The sequence below is a fragment of the Pongo abelii genome, chromosome 12, assembly GCF_028885655.2.
Source record: "Pongo abelii isolate AG06213 chromosome 12, NHGRI_mPonAbe1-v2.0_pri, whole genome shotgun sequence".
Taxonomy (NCBI): Eukaryota; Metazoa; Chordata; class Mammalia; order Primates; family Hominidae; genus Pongo; species Pongo abelii.
In genome coordinates, this window is record NC_071997.2 from 25,679,202 (window position 1) to 25,706,083 (window position 26,882).

The following is a 26,882-nucleotide window of genomic DNA, read 5'->3' on the forward strand; positions in this document are numbered from 1 at the left end:
CAATGACTGAACACCTACTTTGTGAGCAAGCACCAACTATGTGTCAGATGCTGTCCAAAGCATGGCGTGTCCAACATTTTCACCATTCTTGGTACCCTTATCTCTAAGGAAAAAGGTCTGCAACCTTGAATTTCTGAGTTGGACTGTCTTGGAGACTCCTCTATGCAAGTTACTGTGGGACCTTAACAGGTGATTTAGCCCTTCTGGACCCCCAGTGACCTCGCCTGTGGGATGGGGATAATGAGAACACCTTCATTTCAAGAGTTGTGTGAGGATTAAATGAGATGATGAAGCGCATGGCACAGGGCTTGTTAAAGGCTCTGCAAATTTTAGTCATGCCGGTGATGATGAAGAAGAAATGTAAGTGCTCTAAAGGCTCCCCAAGGTGTTATCCTTGGCTTCACTGCTGCCTAGAATTTGCAGCAGGGCAGCAAGAAGGCCCTGATGCTGGCAGTCCTGGGAAGCCTGAGTGTTTCTTACTTGCCTAGTGGCCTGGGGACAGTCACTTTCTCCTTCCGCACCTTCAGATCGGGGTCTGAGGGTTGAGTCCCCAGACACAATGTCAGAGTTGTTCCAAAAGACAGAAAGTCCCCTCTCCTCCAGGCGCCCAAGCCTCACCCTTAACTCCTCTGGGTCAGGCCACCTCCTGTCCCCTCTGCCTGCTGAAGGTGGGAGGAGTAGGGAGGAGGGGTGGGGTAGCAGAGGAGAAGGGCCCTGGAGGACCGGCGAGCCCCTCCAGGGCCAGGGTGTCTCTCCCCCTCCCCCCCAGAGCACAGCGGACTTTCTCTAGTTCTCTCCTCTCAGCAGCTGGGTCTCCAGGTGCGTTCCTTTAATTAAAAGTATTAGCCTTCCGCTACACTGGCCTTCATTTGCATGGGATCCTTCTTTTTATGCAGCCTCAGTATCAGAATGAGCCAGGAGGTTAACGGAGCGTCGTCGTGCAGCGTCCCGGGACACCAGGGCCCAGCGCGCGCTCTGCTTCCCCGCGCTGCCCTCTGGGACTCCGCAGGCGGCGGCTGTCACAGGGCGGGAGCTGTCAGGTTTCCAGCCCCTCCGCCCCGCAGGGCTGGGCCTCCCTGCGCAAGGAGAGGCGCCGCAGCTTCCCCATCCTCCCCTGGCAAAGCGCGTTCACAGCCCGCGTCTCCGTGGGCTGAACGAAGGAGGAAGACAGCTGTTTGCTGATCACCTACGTGTGCCAGACACTGGACTGAGTTCTGTGGCTATTCCAGGGAAGGACAGTCACAACTCCTGCCTGGAACTCATAGCTCCTCAGGAGGACTCTGTATTGGTGACTACACAAGGAAATATGACATCAGGTAGCAGGTGGTTAAAAACTGCAGGAATGTTTCACCCGAAGTGGCACTGATTGTTAGAGAAAAGCAGGACACGAACTGTCAGCGGCAGATCCTTACAAATGTTTTTTGTTTGTTTTCTTAGATGAACATTCTGATGCTTAAGATAATCAGGCAAATTCACCAAGGCCATGTAGATGGTGGCAGGCGGGCCTGGGGTTTAAACCCCAGCCAGCTGGCCTCCCAGGTCCATCTTTTCCCATTCAGGAGAGGAAGCTGACTGCTTGAGACCAGACTCCTTTCCCTCCAGGTGCTTGTGCTCTGATGGAGGCTCAGACGCAGACCTGGGAGACTCCAGATCATGGTGTTTGTTTCTGACTCCAGTCGCCTCTGTCTCACATTCCGGCTTCCTCAACCGACTTGGGGTTTTGTCTGTAAACTGCTCCTGGCCTGCTCACTGTCCCACTCCAGTCCCTCTCCATCCCCGGGCCAACATCCACCCCTTCCAGCTGCCCCAGGGTCTTAGGGACCAAGGGACAAGAGCAGGAAGGAGGCCTGATTCTTACAGATAAGGAAAGGGAGATGCAGGATGGGCTTCTCCAGTTCTGCTTAAGTTTTTACTCCTTATCCCAGACTGACTCAGGAGTCCAACTCCCCTCACTTCTGTAAGCTAGTTTGGATGGTCCTTTTCTACAAATTTCTCTTCCTTGGACTAGGAGACAGGCATCACGGGGGTGGGGTGTGGTAATGGGAGTTGCTGTGTTTCATTTCCATGCAGAGTGTCTGATGCAGAGTAGACAACCAATACATAGTGAATGAATGAATGGATGGGTCATAGATTGGGCTCAGCAGTAGACGTAGATGCCCATGTAAAAGACAAAGGAGGAAACAATATGGACAAAAAGGTGGAAGGGGTGTGGAATCCCTTAGCCACCAGCATTCTGTCGTCTTCCAGAGAGTAGACACCGGGGTCATGCCACAGCCCCTCCCATGATACTCCTGAGGAAAGCAGGCAACATTTCCTCTCACTTTGCTCTGTGGAGCCTCTGGAACTGGGAGCGTAATGGATCACCATTGCTGTCTGGAGTCAGCCCAGAAGGAGAGTCAGTTAATACTATTCTAGGTCCAGGGTAGACCTAGGTCCAGGGACAAGAAAGGGAATGATGAGCTTAGGATTTATTTTAGAGGTGTGTTTTCAGCACGTTTTTAGTCACTCCTTCTCCTTCCCTGCCCACTGGTGAAGGATCTAGAAGATGAAATTGTTTCATTAGCACTTTCTCAGCCATGCACCCAGAGTGGGCTGAGCTCTCCTGTCTCACATCTCCTTTGCCACGCGTGCTGTGCTGAGTTGGGGGAAGGCGGAGAGACTGCTTGAAATAATGGCAGCATTCATATCCCGGAGTAATTTAATAGCATTATCTCATATCATTTTCATGAGCAATTGATGAGGTTACTGTTAATCTGTTTTATGGATGAGCAAAGTGAAGCTCTGATGAGCTAAACACCATACTCAAGGTCAGGTCATTTAATGACTGTGTGCAGAAATCAGGACTTGGACCCAGGCCTTCCAATTCCAGAGTCTGTCTCTGGGACTAGGGAACACCATCAGGAAGGGAACTGGAATCTGGACAAGATCCTTGAATCCTCAGGTTTTGCCCAGGAAAAGTGGAATCTTCATGAAGAGGTCACTTAGAAGAACAAGTCAAGCATCCTGCTTGAAATGACACTCAATAGGTCAGGTCTCTTCTCTATTTCAGGCACTATGACTTTAGAGATGTGTTAAAACACAAATATTTTTGTTGGGAGTAGTGTGATGATATTAAGCCAAAGGCTCAGCAGAGTTATTAGCAGACACTGGACCATTCAGTGAGCTTGCCATCACTCAGAAACCAGAGAGCAAGACCCTCAGGGAATAGATCTTTAGGGCAGGTGCAATTTGATGGAGGTGCAGGCAGGCTGGGAATGGGAAGGGGATGAGGACAAGTATCTGAGCAGTGAGCTCTGTGAGTGGTGGGATTCTGAAGGCTGCAAGGAGGGCATTCTTAGAAGCTCTCTGAGGCCAGAACCTGGGACTGCCTTGTCCTGTCTGTGTCCCCACTGACCTACACAGCTCCTGGTACACGTAGGTTCTCAATATTGAGAAGCAGTAAGTAGTAATTGAGTGTTCCGAGAAGAAATAGTTGAGAGAGAAGGTGTGGAAGTAGGAGAGCAGACTGGAAGGCGGCTTTCATGTAGGTGAATCCACTTTAGGGTTGCAGCCGTGTGAGAGGGAGTGAGGTGGTGTGAACACGTCAGTGTGAGCTGAAGCTCCAGTTTTCTCACAGTGCTTTCTTCACCCCAAAACGGGCATTTCCAAAAAGTTTTTAAAAGGTTTTGTTGATTTTATTGTTGAATATAAAATTGGGCTCACCCTGGAGTGGGCTGTGCTAGGGGGGGGAAAGATACTGGCTTAATGGAGTGCAGACAGGTCCTCAACTGATTTAGCTGAAAAGAAAGGTCTTGATGGGTCTAGAGGCCCAAGGAATAAATACCAACCCTGCACAAGGGAGGCTTGTTTCCACCCAGTGCAGACATAATAGCACGAGCAGTGCCAAAGGTCTTCTGGAAATTGTGTTCTATTCACTGACACTCTTTAGTTGAAAAAATGGCAAACAATTAGGCCCGATTAGGCAAAAAATATAGGAGATGGGCTATAGAGATGCAGAGATGGGTTATGGAACCCAAGGTCAATGATGCAGCTGAGTTTCAGAAATGACCAGAACAAGGACCCAGAAGGTCACTCACTGGGCTGCTGGCCATCTGTTTCCCTCCCCCTCTCTCTCTCTTTCTTTCTTTCTTTCTCTCTTTCTTTCTTTCTTTCTTTCTCTCTCTTCCTCTCTCTCTCTCTCTCTGTCTCTTCCCCCTCCTCCCCCCCCATTTCTATTGGAGCATTGGCTTCTCTTTCTGTATCTCTGCAGGGAAGTTCTCTTTTCCATCAGGCAAAAGGCAGGTCCTGAGATTACCCATTAGATCCTCATGAAGAGAGTGACCACCCCTCTTTCATCAAAGAGAATCTCCTCATCCCAGCCTGTGTTGCTTGACACCCTGGTCCAGTCCACTCTCACTGAGGCTATTGGGGGTTCATTTCTGTGAATAAAGATTGCAGTTCTCAGAGAATAGGAAGTCAAGATCTTTTGGGCTGCTTAGACATCTCAAAGATACTCATTGAGGGTACTTTCTCAGATGGCTTGGGAGTTGTCTAAATATCTATTTGTCATAATTTACCTATCCAGTGTGCTGGGACTGACTGAAAGGTTGTTATATTCTTAGGTGGGACCAATAGGAAAAGCACATCCAAGATAAAAGTGCTATATTTCCTCTATACTTCTTTGAGTTGCACCACACTTGGGTTAATAGCTCCATTCTAAGCATTACCTACAAAGAAGGAGACTGAGAATTACCTACAAAGAAGGAGACTGAGAAAGAGAAACAGAGAGGACTAGGAACCATGAGAACAGTGTAAACCATGCCCACTGAGGATGAATTATAGGAACGAAGGATGTTTTGCCTAAAAAATGGAAGACTGAGGGTAAAATAAAAGTCCTTTTTAGAAAACTAGACAGTGGTTATGAGGAGAGAATCCATATGCTTGGTGAGCAATGTGTGAACATTGTGGACAAGTCAGTTTTGCTTAAGTCTGAGTAGCAAGTTTGAGGCAGTTGATCTGCCCACACTGTAATGGGCATTGCCTTAGGAGGGAGTTAATGGCCTATTGCTATGCTACAAGTCTTCTTTAAAAAAAAATTCAATAGGTTTTTGGGGAACAGGTGGTGTTTGGTTACATGACTAAGTTCTTTAGTGGTGATTTCTGAGATTCTGGTGCCCCCATTACCCAAGGAGTGTACGCTGTACCCATTGTGTAGTCTTATCCCTCACCCCTCCTCCCACCCTTTCCCCTGAGCCCCAAGGTCCATTGTATCATTCTTATGCCTTAGCATCCTCATAGCTTAGTTTCCACTTATGAATGAGAACATATGATGTTTGTTTTTTTATTCCTTAGATACTTCACTTAGAATAATGATCTCCAGTTCTATCTAGGTTGCTGTGAATGCCATTATTTCATTCCTTTTTATGGCTGAGTAGTATTCCATGGTATATACATACACCACAATTTGCTAAGAGTCTTCTTTAAGAGGAAGGTTGATGCTGAGGATGCTAAGCGGAGGAGACTGGGGTTGGGGATTTCCAAACCTGATTGATCATGCACTTGCCTAGAGGAGTTTAAAAAATCATAGACTCTTGAGTTGGGGTGGGGAAGAATCTCCCACAGGTGATTCTAATGGTCACCTGGACTTGGAAACCATTGAATCGGAAGACCTTTGAAGGATGTTCAAAGAAGGATGTTCAAATTCTAAATTTTGACAAACTTATCTACAGGAAGTGTGGCCCCCAGACTAGTAGCATCAGCATTATCTGGAAACTTACTTGAAATTCCAGTTCTTCAACCCCACCCAAGACCTACTGAATCAGTAACTCTAGGGGTGGATTCTAGCTATCTGTGTATTGCTAAATACACAGGTGATTCTGATGCCTGCTCAAATCTGAGCACCACCAAGCTTCAGTATTTATTAGTAATTCTATTTTTATTCTATATATTGGAGTCATGAGTTCCATTGCATTTACCACCTACTATGTTGTAGCCAGCCTTAAAGGTGGCCACTAGAGAATCCCAAAGGCAAAGCATTCCCTGCCTCCCACTATTTAGGCCCTTGTGTATTTCTTTCTCACATGTTATCAGGGTTAGTCTATACGACCACTAGAGTACAGCAGATTGATGGTATATCAATCCTGAGGCTAGATTTTGAAAGACAAGGCTTCTGTCCTGCTCTTTCTTGGATCACATGTCCACTGCCATGTCATGAGAACACTCAGGTATCCCCATGGAGAAGCCCATGTGGAGAGAAACCGAAGCTTCCTGCCAACAGCCACTAGGAACCCAAGGCCTCCAGTCAGAAATTAGGCAACATTGTGGATGTGGATCCTTCAGCCTGAGTCAATATTTCATATGACTGTAGGACTGGTTGACAGCTTGACTGTAACCTCATGAAAAACCCTGAGCCAGAATCACCCAGCTATGCAGCTCTTGGATTGCTGACCCTCAGGAATAGATGTCTGAGATAATAAATGTTTGCTGTTCTAAACTTCTAAGTTTGGGGTAATTTGTTAATGGCAATAGAGAACTAACACTAAACTCTTATTCTCACATCTGCTCTGATAAATTCCACTCTTGGTCATATAGGTGTTCTGACAGGAGACTCCTCAGAGAATATTTTCACAGCTAGAGAATAAAGTGGAATTTCTTCTTCTTCATTTTTTTTTAACGGACTTCATTTGAGCTGTAAATCTGCCTCTAGCACTGACACTGAAATTTGGAGACACATCGATTCATTCTTGGCATTTTAAATGTGTCCATGATAAAATACCCTCAGGGAATCCTTTCAGAACCCAGTTGGGAGATATCAGGGGCACTCCTTTAGGTCCAGTAGATGCTTTATTCTGCTTTGGCTGGACATTCTGGCTGGGACAATGGGTCAGCCTGAGGGAGAGGTCACATGGCCTTTTCTAGAGACAAGTCAGAAAGAATGGCAGTTGCAGGGGATGGGGAGTAGTAGTTGAGGCTGGTGATACTTCCCTTCCTGTAAAAGAAACAGAGAGAGAGGCTAATTGGGTCTTAGTCTTTGCATTGTGTATATGTATATGTATGTGCATGCATGTGGGTTGTTCTTTCCATTTACCATCTTGGAAGTCTTCAAAGACTTAGCGTCCAGGACCGCTGGTCAAACATTATACCTTTTGTTCCTTGCTTTCCCCCGGTTGGTATTTTCTTGTATGGAAAGGGAGCTACAGAGGAGGGATCACAGAACTGGAGAGAGGGGCAGCAAACATTCTGAGTCTCTGAGGACTAAGGTTAGTCCGTGAGAAGCTGGCCTGGGTCTGTGAAGGAGGCCTCAGGCCTCAGCTCTTAAAAGATTTTCTTCTGGGATTCCAAGACAGTGTCCTCTGCTGCTTCTTTCCACTGGCTGGACTCTGCCTGTAATTCAGGCAGGAGCCACCAGGTAGAGAAATGTGTAGATGACATCGTGGGGACACACACACACACACACACACACACACACACACACACACACACAGAGAGGTTCATTCATAACAAACATTGTACATTTATGAAAGTTAGTTACCATTAATTCTCTCCCAGCCTTTGTTGCCTCATCTTTAAAGTGAAAAGATTAAGGAAAATGTTGTGTAATGTCTGCTCTGAATTTCTAGGATTCTATAGTATTGCAGTTATAACAAGGCTTCTTTTACTTTTTAAAAACGTATTGCAGGTCCTTAAGGTTTTGGGGTCATAGCCACGTTCCCCATTCCTTCCTTTCCCACAGTTTACTTGAGATCTCTCTGAACATCACCTACCACTCAAAGTCAGTTTCCTCAACTTCTTTTTATTTTAAAAATGTCTCTATATTTTCACTTAACTGTTTTTCTTTTTTTTTTTTCTCTCTCTCTCTTAATTTTGGACACAAACTTTGTGTGCTTTCTTGGATTTCCTCAACTGCCTCTATTTTCTCTCATTAGGTGCCCAGACAATTCTGAGTTTTCCCTCCTTTTCCAGGCTTGATCACACCATGGGATTTGGTGTTGTGGTGAATGGGGACTGGATGATGCAATCCAGAAGCCCAGGGGGATTTGCTCACTGTTGGGTAAATCTTGATTGGTGGGAAATGGGAGACTGGAGGAAGATGGTCAGATAAATCCTCCTCCTCCTTCCTGTGAATACTTTAAGGTATGATTTCTCCTTGCAAAACCTACAGAGAAGCCCAGCATGTCAAGCAAGCATGTCTCATGAGTGACCTGCTATATGTCTGTGATGGTTAATTTTATGTATCAACTTGACTAGACCATGGGGTGCTCAGGTGTCTGGCTAAACATTATTTCTCGGGTGTTTCTGTGGGTGTGTTACTGGATGAGATATGCATTTGAATCAGCTGACTGAATAAAGTAGATTGCCCTCCCTAATGTAGAAGTTCCAATCTATTGAGGGCCTGAATAGAACAAAAAGGCAGAGGAAAAGTGAATTTGCCCTCTGTCTAACTGCTTGAGCTGGGACATCAGTCTTCTACCTTTGAACTGGAACTTACAGCGTTGGAATTCCTCGTGGTCAGGCCTTTGGACTTGGATTGTAGAATTATATTGCTGGCTTTCCTGGTTCTTCAGCTTGCAGATGGCAGATCTTGGGAATTCTCAACTCCACAATCACATGAACTAACTCCTTATAATAAATCTGTCTCTCAGTGTGTCTCTCTCTGTGCCCCTGCCCCCCCTCTGTTCTTCTCTCTCTCTCTCCATGTATAGATATATAGGTCTGTATGTGAGAGATCTATCTCTATATCTATGTATATATCTCCATCTCTATGTTGTATTAATTCTGTTTCTCTGGAGAACTCTGACTAATACAGCATCTTCGCAGCTTGGTGTGAAGTTGCCCCAAGGATAGCAATGCGTTTCATCACAGGGTCTTCCATCTGCTTCCATTTATTCCTCACTTTCATTGTCCTGAACTTGCACCCTTCCCCCACATAAAATGTCAGCACTTCAATCCTTGCCTCAACTTCTCTCTCTCTCTCTCTCGATTCTTTCCTGTTAGTCTGTAAACATTCTCAAGTATGTCCATGAAAAGCAAACATTCTCTTTATTAAAAGCATTTAACTGCATCTCTTCATGAACACATTTCTTATAAAAGTGCCCTTACTGCCTGTATTAGTTTTCTAGGGGTGCCATAACTAAGTCCCACAAATTGGGTTGCTTCAGACAACAGAAATTCATTCTCTTGCAATCTTGGAGACCTGGCTTACAAAATCAAGCTGTGGCAGGGCCTTGCTCCCTCTGAAGGCTCTAGGGGAGGATACTTCTTTGTCTGTTCCAGCTTTTGGTAACCCAGGAGTTCCTTGACTTGCAGCTGTATCACTTCAGCCTCCACCTCCATCTTCTGTCTTCTCTCTGTATGTCTGTGTCTTCACTTGGCATCTTTCTCTGTCTTACAAGGACACAAGTCATACTGGCTTAAGGACCAATCCTAGTGACCTCATCTTAACTTGATTACACCTGAAAAGACTTCATTTTCAAATAAGATTCTATTTCTAGGTACTGGGATGAGAATTTTGACATGTTTTTGGTGTGTATGATTTAACCCATAAGACTGCCTTAATGTCCTTACTGCTAATTCCTTAGCTTTGTGTAGTTAGGTTTCATTCCACAGGTTTCTCCTTGTATGGTTCCCATGAAGGTCATCAATGCCAAGCTCAATGGCTCTTACTCATTCCCCGTCTTTGTGACTGTGCTGTAGTGTTGGTCATGATTGCCTTTTCCCTCCTTCCTGAAGCTCTCTACTAACCTCACATCCCGGTTACTGTGCACACCTGTGGCTCTTCCTGTCTTTCAGATTGCTCCAAGTGTGCCCTCTTCTCTGACTTTCTCTTCATTCCTCATCTCCAATTCAAGGTTCATTTTTAATGCTGGGGGCTTGGTCACATTCTCTTCTTTCAACACACTGTTCTCTGGCCTCCTCTCGACCTTCATGTGTCAGTGCTCTCTTCTAAGTAGGGAACAGATATATCTCTCTGGCCTGTCTCCTGAGCTCAGGGCAAGCATTGCCACCGAAGAGCCTCAAAAACAATATATCCCCATGTATCCCAAGCACAAGACATCCTCTTTACTTACACACACACACGCACACCCCACCCCCAACCCCATACTACCATCTATCCATTTTCTATTTTGCGTGTGTCTATGTCAGTCTTTGTGATACTGCTCAGAGACTTCTACAGTACTTTGAATGTGGATAGACCCCTGAAGGAGAAGGTGAGATTAATCCAGTGAATTGTGGCTTATTGCCATTATTGTGACCCAATCTTTAGATTCACCCTATTGAGGCCTAGAGATGTTTGATCTACACTCGAGTCTGTCGTCTGAGATCCTCAAAGCAGCACCAGAACAAGCATACACATGCAGACAACTTAGGGGTATTAGTTTTGTGGACTGCATATTTGTGTACTCCCAAATGTGTATGTTGAAACCCTAACTACCAGTGGGGTGGTATTTGGAGATGGGGCCTTTGGGAGGCTATTGGGTCATGGGATGGAGCCCTCATGATGGAATTAGTGCCCTTATAAGATAAAATATGAAACTGCTTGCTTCCTCTCATTCTCATTCTCTCTCTCTCTCTCTCTCTCTCTCTGCCATGTGATGACACAGCAAGAAGATGGCCACCTCCAAGCCAGGAAGAGGGCCCTCACCATGCTCCTGACCATGGTTGTTCCCTTCAGCAGCATGTGAAATAGATGTTTGTTGTTTAAGCCACCCAGTCTATAGTATTTTTGTTATAGAAGCCTGAACTGACTTCACAATTAGGTAGCTCCAGGCCTAGTTTTAGATCAAATGAGGCCTAGGGGCATCCTTGGATATCTTTTCTCTCATAGGTAAATATGTGATCTTTACAGTCATTCTGCATTTTTTTCCCCAAAGCCTCTGGTAGAGAGCCTCCCAAATAGCCAGCTTCCTGTAAATGTAGCTGAATGGTGGAATTTGCCTGGCTGCTTCTCTTAGTCAGGAAGCCTGAAAAACTGGCACTAGAGGATCTGTAAATGGGAAGCTGCTGCAGCTTTCTGCAACTCGGCTCCCAGATCCTTCATTCCCTGCCTAGCCAGATAGCATCCTAAGGGTGATGTTTAGGATTCAGCATTGAGGTCAACTCAGGGATGAGCTGCTTTGAATCTTTCATTTCACTGATGGAGGCCGATGTTCTGAGACATTAAGGAACATCCCCACAGTCCCCCAAGGTCTTCTTATATGGCACCGGCCTTTATTTACTTTCTTTTTAGAAAAGATCGCATCATTCTTAGATGGCCATTCCTGGGATGGGCAGAGGGGGCACTCTGTGTGCCCCTTGCCTGCCGTGTGTTGGTGGGAGATACAGTCCCATGGCACATTTTCATCCTGTGACTTTCACCCACAGCTCTGTGGAAATGCTGCCTGGAAGAAAAGCATATCAGGGTACCTTTGGAGAGGTTGTCCTGGGTGGATCCTTGGGGTCTAGAGGTCTCAGCAGAGAGACGAGGGAAAGAAGGAGTGTTTAGGGGTAGTCATGTATTGAGAAATCCAAGCCTCTGTGTGGGTATCTCCTGTGTTCATATGGAAGCCAAGAATTCTCAACTATTCTCGAGGACTCTGCTCGGACCTTGTAAGGATCCGTGCCTTCCTGGATAGCTGAAAATCGGTGTCAGTCACATTTTCAACAGCTTTTATCGGGTACCTGCCTCTGCGTCTTGTATTGTCATAGCAGTTTACACACAGCAAGCCAGACCAGGAGTGAAGAATTTATGTCATTTGTTATTTTCTTTTATTTGTGAATATGTGTGGGGTTGGGAGACTGGGTGCTAGACATGGGCTGAGGTCCAGGCTAGGCACAGGGAGCTGACAGCTGCAGGACATGCTAATTGGTCTGGGATGGCCTTTGGAAACTAGGAAATTGGCTTTCCGAGCTGAGGCGGGGTCCAGGCAAGGAGGAAACAGGATGCAGGCATCACAAAGGGACCGGGGACCTCCATGTACCCAATATCTAGGTCTCATCACTCGGAGAAACATTCTCAGCTCTTGGTGACCTTGTCCTCCCTCAACACGATACTCACTGCATATGGACTCATTTGACAATTGCCACAAAGGCGTTGGCCTCAGAGGCACTTTAGGGGTATAACAGTAGGAAAGGGAGGCTTGGGGAGCCAGAGAGTCACCCACACAAAGCCCCACACGTGTTCCTAGCAGAACCAGGATATGCACCCAGGCTTCCTGAGGCCACATGTCCTCCCTGTGGCTGCCTGGTCATTCCCCTTCACCTAGCAGCTGTCTTGCTCCCATGTAGAACAGCAGGGCCCAGCGGCCACCTGCACCACACCATTTCCTCCGGCTCTGTGCTAGAAATGATGCAAGCAGGAAAATCATTTGCTTGTGGACCTACTATGTGTCAGGCACCTGCTGAACAGTAGCATTTGATGCTCTCGATGGCCTTAACAGGTCGGCACTGATCTGTTGATGCTGCAGTTGAGGAGCTTTAGCTTAGAGAGGTTAAATAGCTTCCTCAAAGTCACCCAGGTCATGCTGTGCTGCTGGAGGGGCTGGGATGCAGCGTGGGAGTGTGACTTCCTGAGCACGGACCGCATGGGCCGCCTCGCAGCCGGCATGGTGAGGTGAGATGAGGTGAGGTAAGCTCGCAGCTCCTTGGTGCCAGCCCTCCCACAACCAGAGCTGGGCTGCAGCAGGCTCTTCCCCAGCTTACCTGGGCAAGAGAGTGAGGACTGCACGGCTGGCGAGTGATACATGGAGAGCGTTGCCGCCTGCCTGACAGGCAGAAGATAAACAGCTCCCCGTTAAATCCCACTTAATGCTGATATTTATAAATTTATTCAGCTTGTGTTTCCTGAATCGAGAGAATGCCTAATAACATAATGTGCTTCATCTCACATGTTCCTACTAATGAGAATGCAAGTATTGCTTAATTTTTTTTTAACATTTCATTTGCTTTCCACTCACTCCACCCTGTTCTGTTGTTGTTGGCTTAGAGTTTAATCTGTTGCTAAACACTGGGAAGTTTGGGCTTCTCGGGTGTCAGTGAGGAGAGAGCCAAGGTGGGTCTGGGGCAGTGGCTGGACCAAGGCCTCCAAACCGTGCCCTGTCCCACATGCAGTGCTTGGTGGCCATGGAGTTGGCATACCCAAAGGATGGGCCACACTGAGGGAAAAATGAAAGTCCTGGTGTCCTCTGCTGTATTTTGGGGTGGCTTCGTGCATTGGGTCAGAGTTGCAGTATTTGGGGGCTTCGGGACAAAAATTTAGAGTAGAGAAGTGTCCTTGGCTTTGGACAGACGGGAGGATGGACAGAATGACCAAGGAAACATAAGCAACATTTGTGGGGTGTGGTATAGCTGTGTGTGAGGATGAGTGTGTGTGTGAGAGGGGTGGAGAGCTCCGTCTCTATCTTCATTTAATCTGCTTACTGAGTTATTGTTGTTGTTTTTGTTTTGTTTTGTTTTGTTTTAAGAAAGCCTTTCCCTGGCTGCTTATCGCCCCAAGGTCAGCTGTGCTGGCTGCTGCAGGTGCAGTTCTGGGGTACCCAGGGCAGTCTTCACCAGGCAGGAGGAGCCCTCGGAGTGGGGCAGGGAGAGATGGCAAAGAGATCAGCAAAGCTCATGAGGGTGTTTGGAAATGCATTTGGTAAAGAAGTGAGGGTGGAGTGAGCTGAGATTGTCTGTGCTGGGCTTCCTTGGGTGAGGTGGGTGGGAGAGGGGAATGAGGGTGCCTGGCCTCAGAGGCCAGGTGGACAATGAGTCGAGTGGGGTTGGGGGGCACCAGGTAGAATTCTGGAGCAGGGAGGAGGAAGGCTGTGGAGAGGCTGTCCAGTGAGGCAGGACCAGGATGGGGGCACACAGGGGATGGGAGAATGGAGGGAGACTAAGTCTGATTCAGGGAAACAAAAACAGAATCTGGGACGAAGCAGTGGAGGAACTGAGACGGGATGCAGGCCTTCCACAACCTTTCCTTCCCCATCCCACCACGTCCTCTGTTTTCCCAGCTCCAATCCTCATACTCTATATCTACCCAGCACTAGATTTTCTTTTTGATGTCTTCTTTTTCTTCTCCTCTCCAACTAACCATATTGTGGGACTGAAGCATTCTTTCCAGTTCTAAAAAACATACAACCTTAAATATAAAAGTTGGGTAGAATAATTCATACTTTCCCATCAAATGCCCTGACATATCCAAACTTACAGATAAGCTATAAATGCTTTCTTATAATTCAGCTGATGGTCCACCTACCCATGCCTGTGTCCTGTCCTTGTGTGCTGGCTGGAGGAGAGACTGTGACAAGTGAAACCAGAGTTCCTGTCCTGACCCTTCAACCTTGGATGAGCTATGGGCCTCCTGAGGCCTCATGACCAAAAGCTCCAGGGCTTCTAGCCCTGCTCTGGAGGGCAGCACACTGTGGTCTGGGCATCTTCTGCTTGGCTGGCAGAGCAGGAGGCAGACCAGGCTGCAGGAAGTGGCAGCTCTAGGGCAGTGCTCTCTGCCTTTATCTGGTTTGAGAGGCAGGACAAAGCTGTCTTCCATGGGGCCTGGCATCTTAGGAAAGGGACTCATGCCTTTTGACATTATCCAAGAAGCTGGGATAGGCCTGGGTAGGGCAAGGATGGAGGCTCCAGCCAAACACCAGAGACTCAAACTCTTTGTGAGAGTGGCCCTGCCTCAGTAGTAACTTCATACTTTTTGGGTAGATCCAGCCTTGTATATTCCAAACCAGACCATCAATGACTGAGAGATGTAGTGTGTTTCCTGCTTTCCTCTCTCTCTCCACCTTTTGCCCTCTGCACAGTGCTGGGCACTCGGAAAGATCCCAAAGCAGCGGTATGGTAAGGATTGACTGCTAACATCTGCAAGAGGCACTCAAGCAGTTCTCAGCCCTGCTGCCCATTGGAATTTCCTGGAGAGGCTTAAAAGATACCCAGAAATTTTGCCCTAATTGGTATAGGCTGTGGCATCAGGTAAAGAAACATTTATTTATATCCTTAGAAAATGAGCCAACTCAGACTTATTCCTGAGCACAGCCCCTTCCTTGGGGGAGAAATACAGTATATTTCAAGGCAGTCTTGATATTCTTAAATATAGTATTCTTTATTACAGCCTTACTCTAAGTAATGATTGAAGTTTAGGGATAGTTTTTTTTAAGTTAATTTTATCGAGGCATAGTTTGCACATACTACAATATCCCCATTGAAAGGGTACAGTTCATGAGTTTCGACAAATGTGTACATTTATGTAACCACCACGCCAGTGAAGATGTAGAATAATCCACCATCCCACAAAGTTCTCTTGTGGGCATGGGATTTTCAAAGCTCCCCAGGTGATTCTATGGTGCAGCAGACTCTGAGTACCATGGAGGCTCACTCTTAACAATCTCTGCTTTAGAATCTCAGAGAGGTTGTTCAGGACAGCACTTCTCACACTTTAGCATGCATCTCCTTGGATCTGGCTGAATGCCCACTCCATCTCAGAGTGGGGCCCAGAACCCTGCATTCCTAACAAGCCCAAACCACACTTTGAGGCTCTGCTACAAGTCTCTCATTTTGGAGGTGAAGGAAACGGAGGCTGAGAGTGTTGATGTGAGTGGCTTGCAAATCCTGATTTTGAAGCTCCTGGACTAATGACAATCATATCCCTTGCCCGTCAATCTCTTTTTTGATCGCCACCCTAACCCGGAATCCTAAACAAGATGTGTGGCCATGATAGTATCTCTCTCCTATTTCCCTTCTGAGTGTTGTCCATTGTTTCTAGCCTATTCCCATCTTTCTTGTCCTGACCCAAGTCACCTTCCTGGGGAAGGGTCCCCTCCTCTGCCTGTTTCTGAACCAGCACCTACCTTTTCCCTATCAACAGCTCCCTTTCCTGGTTCATTGCATTCCTTAATATGTATCAACTCAATTTAATAAGCAAGTGTTTATTTAGCAATAGAACTGGGTCAGACCCTATCATGCCCTTGAGGAGGAAGGCAAACTAGAAGCTGTGATTAAGTTAACAGATAAGACAATTAAATAACAGGATATGTAAGTGAGGAGAGACCTTAGTGACTGCCCAGCTCAGTTCCTCATTTTATAGGTAATGTTTAAGAGAAATGACCCTCTCCTACTTTCAGCAAGGAGGTGCACATAGCATAGACCCATAGAAGAGGAGGGATCTGAGAAGGAGTTTGAAAAAAGCGTTGGAGAGGCTGTGAGAAAACAAGGCAGGTGTCCTGGCTGAGGGCAGGAAGGAGACATTGTGATGGAAATTGGGCCCCATTTTCTTGGAGGATTGGGAAGAGGACCTGTGGACTGGGCGGCCCGCACAACTGCCGTAAACTCAGGCAGTTTTCAAGCAGATTGACCTTCCTGCTGGAACACGGCAGATGAGGTGAGGTTCTCCTCTATCCAGGTCTGTCCTTAGCACCTTATGCAGGGTTTAACCCCCATGGGCATAAACAGGGTGTGTATCTGGGGTAGTTTGGGGATTAGGTCCCATGAACACTGGGACCTGGAGATGCTTGGTCTAGAGAAGGGAAGGTGTTTGGTCTGGGAAACATGGGGGTCATGTTTAATATTAGATAGGCAGTCACATGGGATATTTAATTAGCACTGTGGAATTTAGAGAGAGGCAGGTTTCACTTCACCTTTGGGAAGTACTAAGTTCTAACACACCTCCCTCGCCTGGAAAAAGATTGAATTACCACAGATTGAATCCCTTGGGAGTAAGGAATTTCTGTCCCTGAATGTGGACAGCTGAGGCTAGATGAGAAAAGAGAGATGTCAGACAAAAACAAGAAATGGGGAAAGGATTCCCTATTTAATAAATGGTGCTGGGAAAACTGGCTAGCCATATGCAGAAAGCTGAAACTGGATCCCTTCCTTACACCTTATACAAAAATCAATTCAAGATGGATTAAAGACTTAAATGTTAGACCCAAAACCATAAAAACCCTAGAAGAAAACCTAGGCATTACCATTCAGGACATAGGCATGGGCAAGGACTTCATGTCGAAAACACCAAAAGCAATGGCAACAAAAGCCAAAATTGACAAATGGGATCTAATTAAACTAAAGAGCTTCTGCACAGCAAAGGAAACTACCGTCAGAGTGAACAGGCAACCTACAAAATGGGAGAAAATTTTCGCAACCTACTCATCTGACAAAGGGCTAATATCCAGAATCTACAATGAACTCCAACAAATTTACAAGAAAAAAACAAACAACCCCATCAAAAAGTGGGCGAAGGATATGAACAGACACTTCTCAAAAGAAGACATTTATGCAGCCAAAAAACACATGAAAAAATGCTCACCATCACTGGCCATCAGAGAAATGCAAATCAAAACCACAATGAGATACCATCTCACACCAGTTAGAATGGCAATCATTAAAAAGTCAGGAAACAACAGGTGCTGGAGAGGATGTGGAGAAATACGAACACTTTTATACTGTTGGTGGGACTGTAAACTAGTTCAACCCTTGTGGAAGTCAGTGTGGCGATTCCTCAGGGATCTAGAACTAGAAATTCCATTTGACCCAGCCATCCCATTACTGGGTATATACCCAAAGGACTATAAATCATGCTGCTATAAAGACACATGCACACATATGTTTATTGCAGCATTATTCACAATAGCAAAGACTTGGAACCAACCCAAATGTCCAACAATGATAGACTGGATTGAGAAAATGTGGCACACATACACCATGGAATACTATGCAGCCATAAAAAATGATGAGTTCATGTCCTTTGTAGGGACATGGATGAAATTGGAAATCATCATTCTCAGTAAACTATAGCAAGAACAAAAAACCAAACACCGCATATTCTCACTCATAGGTGGGAATTGAACAATGAAAACACATGGACACAGGAAGGGGAACATCACACTTTGGGGACTGTTGTGGGGTGGGGGGAGGGGGGAGGGATAGCATTGGGAGATATACCTAATGCTAGATGATGAGTTGGTGGGTGCAGCGCACCAGAATGACACATGTATACATATGTAACTTACCTGCACATTGCGCACATGTACCATAGAGCCTAAAGTATAATAATAATAATAATAAAAATAATAATAATAAAAGAAAAAAAAAGAAAAAAAAAAAGAGAGAGATGTCAGATGTCCAAGCTTCTGTGTCCACTCCCTGAGAGTCCACTAGGGGAAGCCAGTCATCATGGTAGCCTCATGTTCATCTTCATGTCTGAGGTTCAGCCCCAGAGCAATTTCCCTGTGGCCATCTGGCTGGGAGACATGTTTCATTTCCCTTCCAGAGGAACAGGCACCTCATTTGCCTCCCAGAATAGATCCACATCCAGAAGAATGTAATGGAGACAGGCAAGAACACAGAAGATTGCATAGGTTTAGGAAAGAAGAAGGCAACAAGGTTCTGTTGGGTTGCATCTGAGGAATCTTAGGTACCTAAAAAAATAGGTCTGGAATTAAAATAAGATGTTAGTGTTGAAGGTATAGAAATGGGAGTTAAAATGATGGCATGAAGCTTATCTAGGGAGATCACGCAGCTCCAGATGATTGTGGACTGAATGTCTTGTAGGGTTTTGGGGAGGATGAAATGTGAGCGGAATTTGGCCATGATCAGCCCTTAGAGTCAGCCTGAGCCCTGCCCTGGCCGGCTCTGTGTCCTTGGGTATGCCAAGGTGAAGTTTCCTCTTCTGCATAATGGTGAGATTGTCCACAAGATATTTAAGGTTCTCCTAGCTTAGACACTGTAGAATTTACATTTTAACGTTTTAGGGATTCAATTCTAATTCCAACCCAGAAGCAAACATCAGGGCTGATCTGGACCACCTCAGGAGAATAGCAGGGTCAGTGTGCAGAGGGGCTGGTCATGGTGGGAGGGTCTTGAGGAAGGGAGACAGAAGAGAAGGATAAATGTGATTTGAGGTGGGAAAGAAAAAATTGGACTGTCCTCAGTCCCTTCAGTCAGGCATTGCAGAAGCTGCGTCTGCCTACCAATTGTCTGCCAATCAGACTGAGAATGTCCCCACAGGACCTCACGGGGGTTGTGTGGTCCATGTTGCACAAAGCAGGAACAACTGCTGGTTAATTATGCAGACACAAGGTGAGGAGTGCAGCTGTCTCTGGAGTTAACTCTCAAGGAGCTGCAACTTTTACAGTTAGCTCCCAGCCAAGTGTAGGGGACAGGCTTTTCATGGTCCTAGGAGAAATAGGTCTACTGGGCTTGTCCAACCCAAACCCGGTCACCTCTATTGCCCCCAGGGTTGCTTGGCCTTGCCTCCGCCATGCCTGACACTGGCTCTCTGCTGGGAGGAAAAAGCTTGCTCTGTTGCTGGCCATGTGGAACAGAGAGGGAAGTGGCAGACAGTCTGGGCCCAGCACTTGGGTATGGTGCTCTAGCCATGCGACTTTCCACTGGAGTGCAGTGGTTCAATCTCAGCTCACTGCAACCTCCGCCTCCTGGGTTCAAGCGATTCTCTTGCCTCAGCCTCCTGAGTAACTGGGATAGCAGGCATGCACCACCACGCCCAGCTAATTTTTGTATTTTTAGTAGAGATGGAGTTTTGCCATGTTGGCCAGGCTGGTCTCAAACTCCTGACCTCAGGTGATCCACCCGCCTCAGCCTCCTAAAATTCTGGGATTATGTGTATGAACCACCTGCCCAGCCAGTTCTACAAATTTTAAGACACGTATGTCCAGATTCATGTAACCACTACCACAGTAAGGATACGTAACAATTCCAACATTCTAAAAACTCATTCATGTTATTACTTTATAGTTATACCTTCCACTCATCCCCTTACCACTGATTACACACTATATACCATATAAATGGAATTATATGTTATGTAACCTTTTGATACACGCTTCTTTCACTCAGCGTAATGCCCTGGAAATTCATCCAAAGTTGCTGCTTGTAGAAATAGTTTTTGTTTTCATTGCTGAATAATATTCCACAGTATGGATATACCACTAGTACATTTACCATTTGTAGGACATTTGGGTTGTTACCAGTTTTTGGTGATTATGAATAGAGCTTCTGTAAACATTTGTATAAAGGTTTTTCAATGGACATAGTTTTAATTTTTCTAGGACAAGGGTCAACAAACTATAGCCATAGCCTGTGGGCTGGCTGCCTGTTTTTTTTTTTTTTTTTTTTTTTGAGACGGGGTCTTGCTCTGTCACCAGGCTGGAGTGCAGTGGTGCAATCTCAACTCACTGCAACCTCCACCTCCCGGGTTCAAGCGATTCTCTTGCCTCAGCCTCCCGAGTAGCTGGGACTACAGGCGTGCACCACCACGCCTGACTAACTTTTTTTGTATTTTTAGTAGAGACGGGGTTTCACTGTGTTAGCTAGGATGGTCTCGATCTCCTGACCTCATGATCCACCCTCCTTGGCCTCCCAAAGTGCTAGGACTATAGGCGTGAGCCACCGTGCCCAGCCATTAATTTTAATAAAGCTCAATTTAGCCATTATTTTCTATTATAACTCATCCTTTTGGTGTCACGTCTAAGAACTCTTTGCCTAACCCTAGGTCAGTAAGATTTTCTCATATGTTTTACACTCATATGTTTACATATTTTCTCATATGTTTGTAAATTGATTTGTAAAATCAATTTACAAAGATTGCTGTAGCATCTTTGTAAATATCAAATGCCCATATTAATGTGGATTTATATCTGGACTATCTTTTTTTTTTCATTGATTTATGTATCTATCTCTTTGCACATACCTCGCTTTCTTGATTACAATAGCTTTTTTTTTTGGAGACAGAGTCTCATTCTGTTGCCCAGGCTAAAGTGCAGTGGTGCAATCTAGGCCCACTGCAGCCTCTGCCTCCCAGGTTCAAGCAATTCTCCCACTGAGTAGCTGGGACTATAGGTGGGCACCACCATGCCCATCTAATTTTTGTATTTTTTGGTACAGACAGGGTTTCAGCATGTTGGCCAGGCTGGTCTCAAACTTCTGACCTCAAATGATCCACCCACCTTGGCCTCCCAAAGTTCTGGGATTACAGGTGTGAACCACTGCGCCCGGCCTATTATAGCTTTATAATAAGGTTTAAAGATGGTAGTGTGATTCCTCCAAGTTTATACTTCTCTGTCAAAATTGTTATCACATTCTAGTTCCTTTGATTTTCCACCTACATTCTCTAATTTAATTATCTATATCTATGAAAAAATCTGCTAAGAACTTGATTGGAAATGTGTTTGATCTGTAGATCAATATGGGGAGAATTGACATCTTTACTGTGTCTTCCAATTCATGGGAATGGTATGTCTCTCCATTTATTTAGATCTTCTTCAGTTGCAACAGCATTTTGTGGTTTTGAGCGTATACATCCTGTACGTGTTTTGTTAAGTTATAAGTTCTATTTTTATAAAGCTAATGCAAATGCTATTTTTTTTTTTTAGATTTCAGCTTTAAATTGTACATTGCTGGTATAGAGAAATACAACTTCGTATCCTGTGACATTGCTAAACTTACCTATTCTAGGAGATTAATTGTAAATTATTTGAGCTTTTACACATAGACAGTAATGTTATCTGTGAAGAAGGACAGTTTTAGATCTTTCTTTCCAATCTGTATGCAGTTTATTTCTTTTTTTTTTTTTGTCTATTTCAACATCTTGAACTTCTAGTACAATATTGAATAAGACTGGTGTGAGAGGATATTCTCTCCTACTTAGTGATAAAAATCTTTTTGATCTTAAGGGGAAAGAGTTTCACTGTTAATTAGGTCATTAACCACCATGCCTGGCTATTTTGTTTTTTATTTTTTAATTTTTAGTAGAGATGAGGTATCATTATGTTGTCCAGGTTGGTCTCAAACTCCCTGGCTCAAGCGATCCTCCTGTCTTGGCTTCCCAAACAGCTGGGATTACAGGCTAGAGCCTGGCTAGCCACAGATATTTATAGATGCCTTTATCAGCTGTGCCCGGCCAGCCACAGATATTTATAGATGCCTTTATCAGATGGAGGAAATTTCCTATTCCTAGTTTGCTGACAGATTTTATCATGAATGGACATTGAATTATGTCAGATGCTTTTTCTACATCAATTGATATGATCATGTAATTTTTCTTCTTTACACTGTTAATATGACTGCATTGATTGATTTAAAATGTTATACCATCCAGCCGGGAGCAGTGGCTCACGGCTGTAATCCCAGCACTTTGGGAGGCTGAGGCAGGTGGATCACCTGAGGTCAGGAGTTCAAGATCAGCCTGGCCAACATGGTGAAACCCTGTCTCTACTAAAAATACAAAAATTAGCTGGGCATGGTGGCAGGCACCTGTAATCCCAGCTACTCAGGAAGCTGAGGCAGGAGAATCACTTGAACCTGGGAGGTGGAGGTTGCAGTGAGCCGAGATAGCGCCATTGCACTCCAGCCTGCGGACAAGAGTGAGACTTTGTCTCAAAAAATATATATATATATGTTATACCATTCTTGAAAGTCCCAGGATAAACCCTATTTGGTTGTGATGCATTTGTTTGTTTATTGTGGTAAAATACTCATAACATAAAACTTACCATTTTAACTGTTTTTAAGTGTACAATTCAGTAACATTAAGTTTGTTCACCATGTTGTGTAACCATCAACACTATCCATTTCCAAAACTTTTTGATCATCTCAAATAGAAACTCTGTGCCTAATAAACAATTACTCCCCACTCCCCACTCCACAAGCCCCTGGTAACCCTAACTCTACCTTTTGTCTTTATGAATTTGCCTACTAGCATTTTTTGTTGTTGTTTTGTTTTGTTTTTTGAAACAGGGTCCTGCTCTAGTGCTCAGGCTGGAGTGCAGTGGCATGATCTTGGCTCACGGCAACCTTCGCCTACTGGTTTCAAGTGATTCTCAAGCCTCAGCCTCCTGAGTATCTGGGACTACAGGCGTAGTCAGATACTATCACACCCAGATAATTTTTGTATTTTCAGTAGAAATGGGGTTTCACCATATTGGCCAGGCTGGTCTCCAACTCCTGGCCTCAAGTGATCCGCCTGCCTCAGCCTCCCCAGATGCTGGGATTACAGGCATGAGCCACTGCGCCCGACCTCGTGGCTTTAAATGACTGAATATGTATTGACATTTTATAAACTACTTGATTCAGTTTGCAATCTTTTTTAGGGTTTTTGCATCTAATTTCATGAGGGATATTGATATTTTCTAATTTCCCTTCAGATATTCTCTTTGATACATAGATTAATTTAGAAGTCTGTTGTTTAAGTGTTCAGGGATTCTCCTATTGTTTGTCTTATTGATTCCTGGTCTACTTTTGTTATGGTCAGAGAACATACCTGGCATGATTTCACTTCATTTAAGTATGTTAAGGCTTGTTTTATGACCCAGGATATAGTCTATCTTGGTGAATGGTTCTATGTGCACTTGAAAATAATGTATAGTCTGCTGTTTATGGGTAGAGTGTTCCTCAAAGTTCAATTAGATCTAGTTGGCTAGTGGTGCTGTTTAATTCTCCTCTTCTTTGCTGATTTTCTTTTTCTTTTTTTTTTTTTTTGTTTGTTTGTTTTTTTGAGACTGAGTCTCGCTCTGTCGCCCAGGCTGGAGTGCAGTGGTGCAATCTCGACTCACTGCAAGCTCCGCCTCCCAGGTTCATGCCATTCTCCTGCCTCAGCCTCCCAAGTAGCTGGGACTACAGGCGCCTGCCACCATGCCCAGCTAATTTTTTGTATTTTTAGTAGAGATGGGGTTTCACCGTGTTAGCCAGGATGGTCTCGATCTCCTGACCTTGTGATCTGCCCGCCTTGGCCTCCCAAAGTGCTGGGATTACAGGTGTGAGCCACCATACCCGGCCTTCTTTGCTGATTTTCTAATAGTTCTATCAGCGATTGAGAGAGGAGTATTGAAGTCTCCAAATATAATTTTGGGTTTGTCTATTTGCTTCGAGAATTTTGAAGCTGTGGTGTAAGACGCAAACTATTTAGGATTATTATATCTCCTTGGTGAATTAACTATTTTATCATGATGTATGATCCTTTTTTGTCTCTAATGATTTTCATTGCTCTGGAATTTGCTGTGTATGATATTAACACAGCCACACCAACTGTTTTGGTTAATATTTCCATGGTATATCTTTTCCTTTTTTTTTTTTTTTTTGGAGATGGAGTCTTGTTCTGTCACCTGGGCTAGAGTACAGTGGCGTGATCTCAGCTCACTGCAACCTCCACCTCTCGGATTCAAGTGATTCTCCTGCCTTGGCCTTCTGAGTAATTGGGACTACAGGCAACACCACTACACCTGACTAATTTTTGTGTTTTTGTAGAGATGGGGTTTCACCATGTTGGCCAGGCTGGTGTATATCTCCTGACCTCAAGCAATCCACCCGCCTCGGCCTCCCAAAGTGCTGGGATTACAGGCATGAGCCACTCTGCCCGGCCTCTATTCTTTACTTTTAACCTACATATATAATATTTAAAGCAAGTTTTGGCTGGGTATGGTGGCTATTGCTTGTAATTCCAGTGCTTTGGAAGGCTGAGGTGGGAGGACTGCTTGAGGCCAGTAGTTTGAGACTAGCCTGGGCAACCTGGTGAGCCCCTGTCTCTATAAAAAAACAAGACAAAACAAAAAATCTAGTCAGATATGATGGTACATGCCTGTAGTCTTAGCTACAGGGGAAGCTGAGGCAGGAGGATTGCTTGAGTCCAGGAGTTGGAAGCTGCAGTGAGCTATGATCATTCCATTGAACTCCAGTCTGGGCAACAGAGCAAAACCTTGTCTCTAATACATAAATAAATAAATAAATGCAAAACATTTTTTAAAAAATGAAAAAAATTTTAAAAAGTAAAGCAAGTTTCTTGTAAATAGCATATGGCTGGGCACTGCTTTTATCCATTCTGACAATGTCTTTTAAGATTTAGGTTTAGTCCATTGATGTTTACTGTAATTATTTATGTGTTTGGATATATGTCTACCATCTTATTTTATTTTATTTTTTCTGAGACAGAGTCTTGCCCTGTCACCCAGGCTGGAGAGCAGTGGCACCATCTCAGCTCACAGCAACCTCAGCCTCCCAGCCTCAAGTGATTCTGGTGCCTCAGCCTCCCAAGTAGTTGGGATTACAGGCGTGTACCATCATGCCCAGCTGATTTTTCTATTTTTAGTAAAGACAGGGTTTCACCATGTTGGCCAGGCTGATCTCAAACTCCAGGCCTCAAGTGATTCACCCACCTCAGCTTCCCAAAGTTTTGGGATTACAGGTGTGAGCCACTGGGCCCAGCCCCATCTTATTACTTTTTTTTTTTTTTTTTTGCTCCATTTTTTATCCTTCTGCTTACCACTTTTTGCCTCCTTTTTGGTTATTTAAATGATTTTTAGCATTCTGTTTTAATTCATATATTGGTTTTGAATATATCTCTTTGAATAGTTTTTTAAATGGTGACTCTAGGGATTACAATACACTTAATTTTTCACAGAATGAACATATTACCACTTAAGTGGAATGTAGAAATCTTACAGCTGGATAGGTATTTTTACCTTTCCCTCTTAACATTATAGATATTTTCTATTACATTTACATGCATTGTAAACTCCACTAATGTTATAATTTTTGCTTTTGCTTTCTTTTCTTTCTTTCTTTTCTTTTCTTTTTTTTTTTTTTTTTTTTTTTGAGACAGAGTTTTGCTATTGTTGCCTAGGCTGGAGTGCAATGGCATGATCACGGGTCACCGCAACCTCCTGTCCCAGGTTGAAGTGCTTCTCCTGCCTCAGCCTCCCAAGTAGCTGGGATTACAGGCATGTGCCACCACGCCTGGCTAATTTTTGTATTTTTAGTAGAGACGGGGTTTCTCCATGTTGGTCAGGCTGGTCTGGAAATCCCAACCTCAAGTGATCTGCCCGCCTTGGCCTCCGAAAGTGCTGGGGTTATAGGTGTGAGCCACCATGCCTGGCCTAATTTTTGCTTTCAACCGTCAAATGTATTTTTAAAAACAATAATGGACAGATCCACTAGACAGGGACCATCAAGAAAATACAAGACTTCAACAATGGGTTAAACAAGCTAGACCAAACAGACATCTATAGAAAATTCCACCTAACAATATCAAAATACACATTCTTCTTAAGTGCACTTGGAACACTCTTTAGCATAACCCATATGCTAGAGCATAAGAAAAACTTCAATGATTCTTTTTTCAATAAGCCTTTTGTACTCCTAAACCCTCAATAAATTTAAAAGAATTGAAATCATAAAGCATATGTGTTCTGACCAGAATGGAATGAAATTAGAAATCAACAACAGAAATTTGAGAAATTCACAAACATTTGGACATTAAACAACACACTTCTAAATAACCAGTTAGTCAAATAAGAAATCACAAGGTAAACTGGTGTGGTGGCTCATGCCTGTAATCCCAACACTTTGAGAGGCTGAGGCGGGCAGATCATGAGGTCAGGAGATCGAGACCATCCTGGCTAACACGGTGAAACCTCGTCTCTACTAAAAATACAAAAAAAAAAAATTTAGCCAGGCATGGTGGCAGGCACCTGTAGTCCCAGCTAATCAGGAGGCTGATGCACGAGATTGGCGTGAACCCGGGAGGTGGAGCTTGCGGTGAGCCGAGATTGCACCTCTGCACTCCAGCCTGGGTGACAGAGCGAGACTCTGACTCCAAAAAAAAAAAGAAAAGAAAAAAGAAATCACAGGGGAAATTAGAAAGTACACAGGAAATGAGAAGAAATCACGACATGTGAAATTAGAAAATTAGAGAAATTTGAGATGGATAAATGAAGATACAACATATGAAAACTTATGGGATACAGCTAAAGCAACATTAGGAAGGAAATGTATACCTGTAAAGACTATATTTTTAAAAAAAATGACCTCTAAAAAGTAAGCAACCAAAGCATACCACTACAGAAAGTCATTGAATCATAAAGGAAGACAGTAAGAGGGGAAGAAAGGAACAAAGGATCTATGAAACAACTAGAAAACAATTTTTTTTTGAGACA

At 44.5% G+C, this 26,882-nt stretch overlaps 1 protein-coding gene across 1 annotated transcript in view; it reads right to left on the bottom strand.

Moving 5' to 3' along the window:
- Positions 1–6,803: 6,803 nt before the first annotated feature.
- LOC100432191 (LIM and senescent cell antigen-like-containing domain protein 1) overlaps positions 6,804–26,882 on the bottom strand; it is a 67,870-nt gene continuing 47,791 nt past the window's right edge. Inside the window, 1 exon segment of the mRNA XM_054547163.2 lies at positions 6,804–6,967. Coding sequence (XP_054403138.1) covers positions 6,880–6,967 — 88 coding nt within the window. The 3' untranslated portion in view covers positions 6,804–6,879.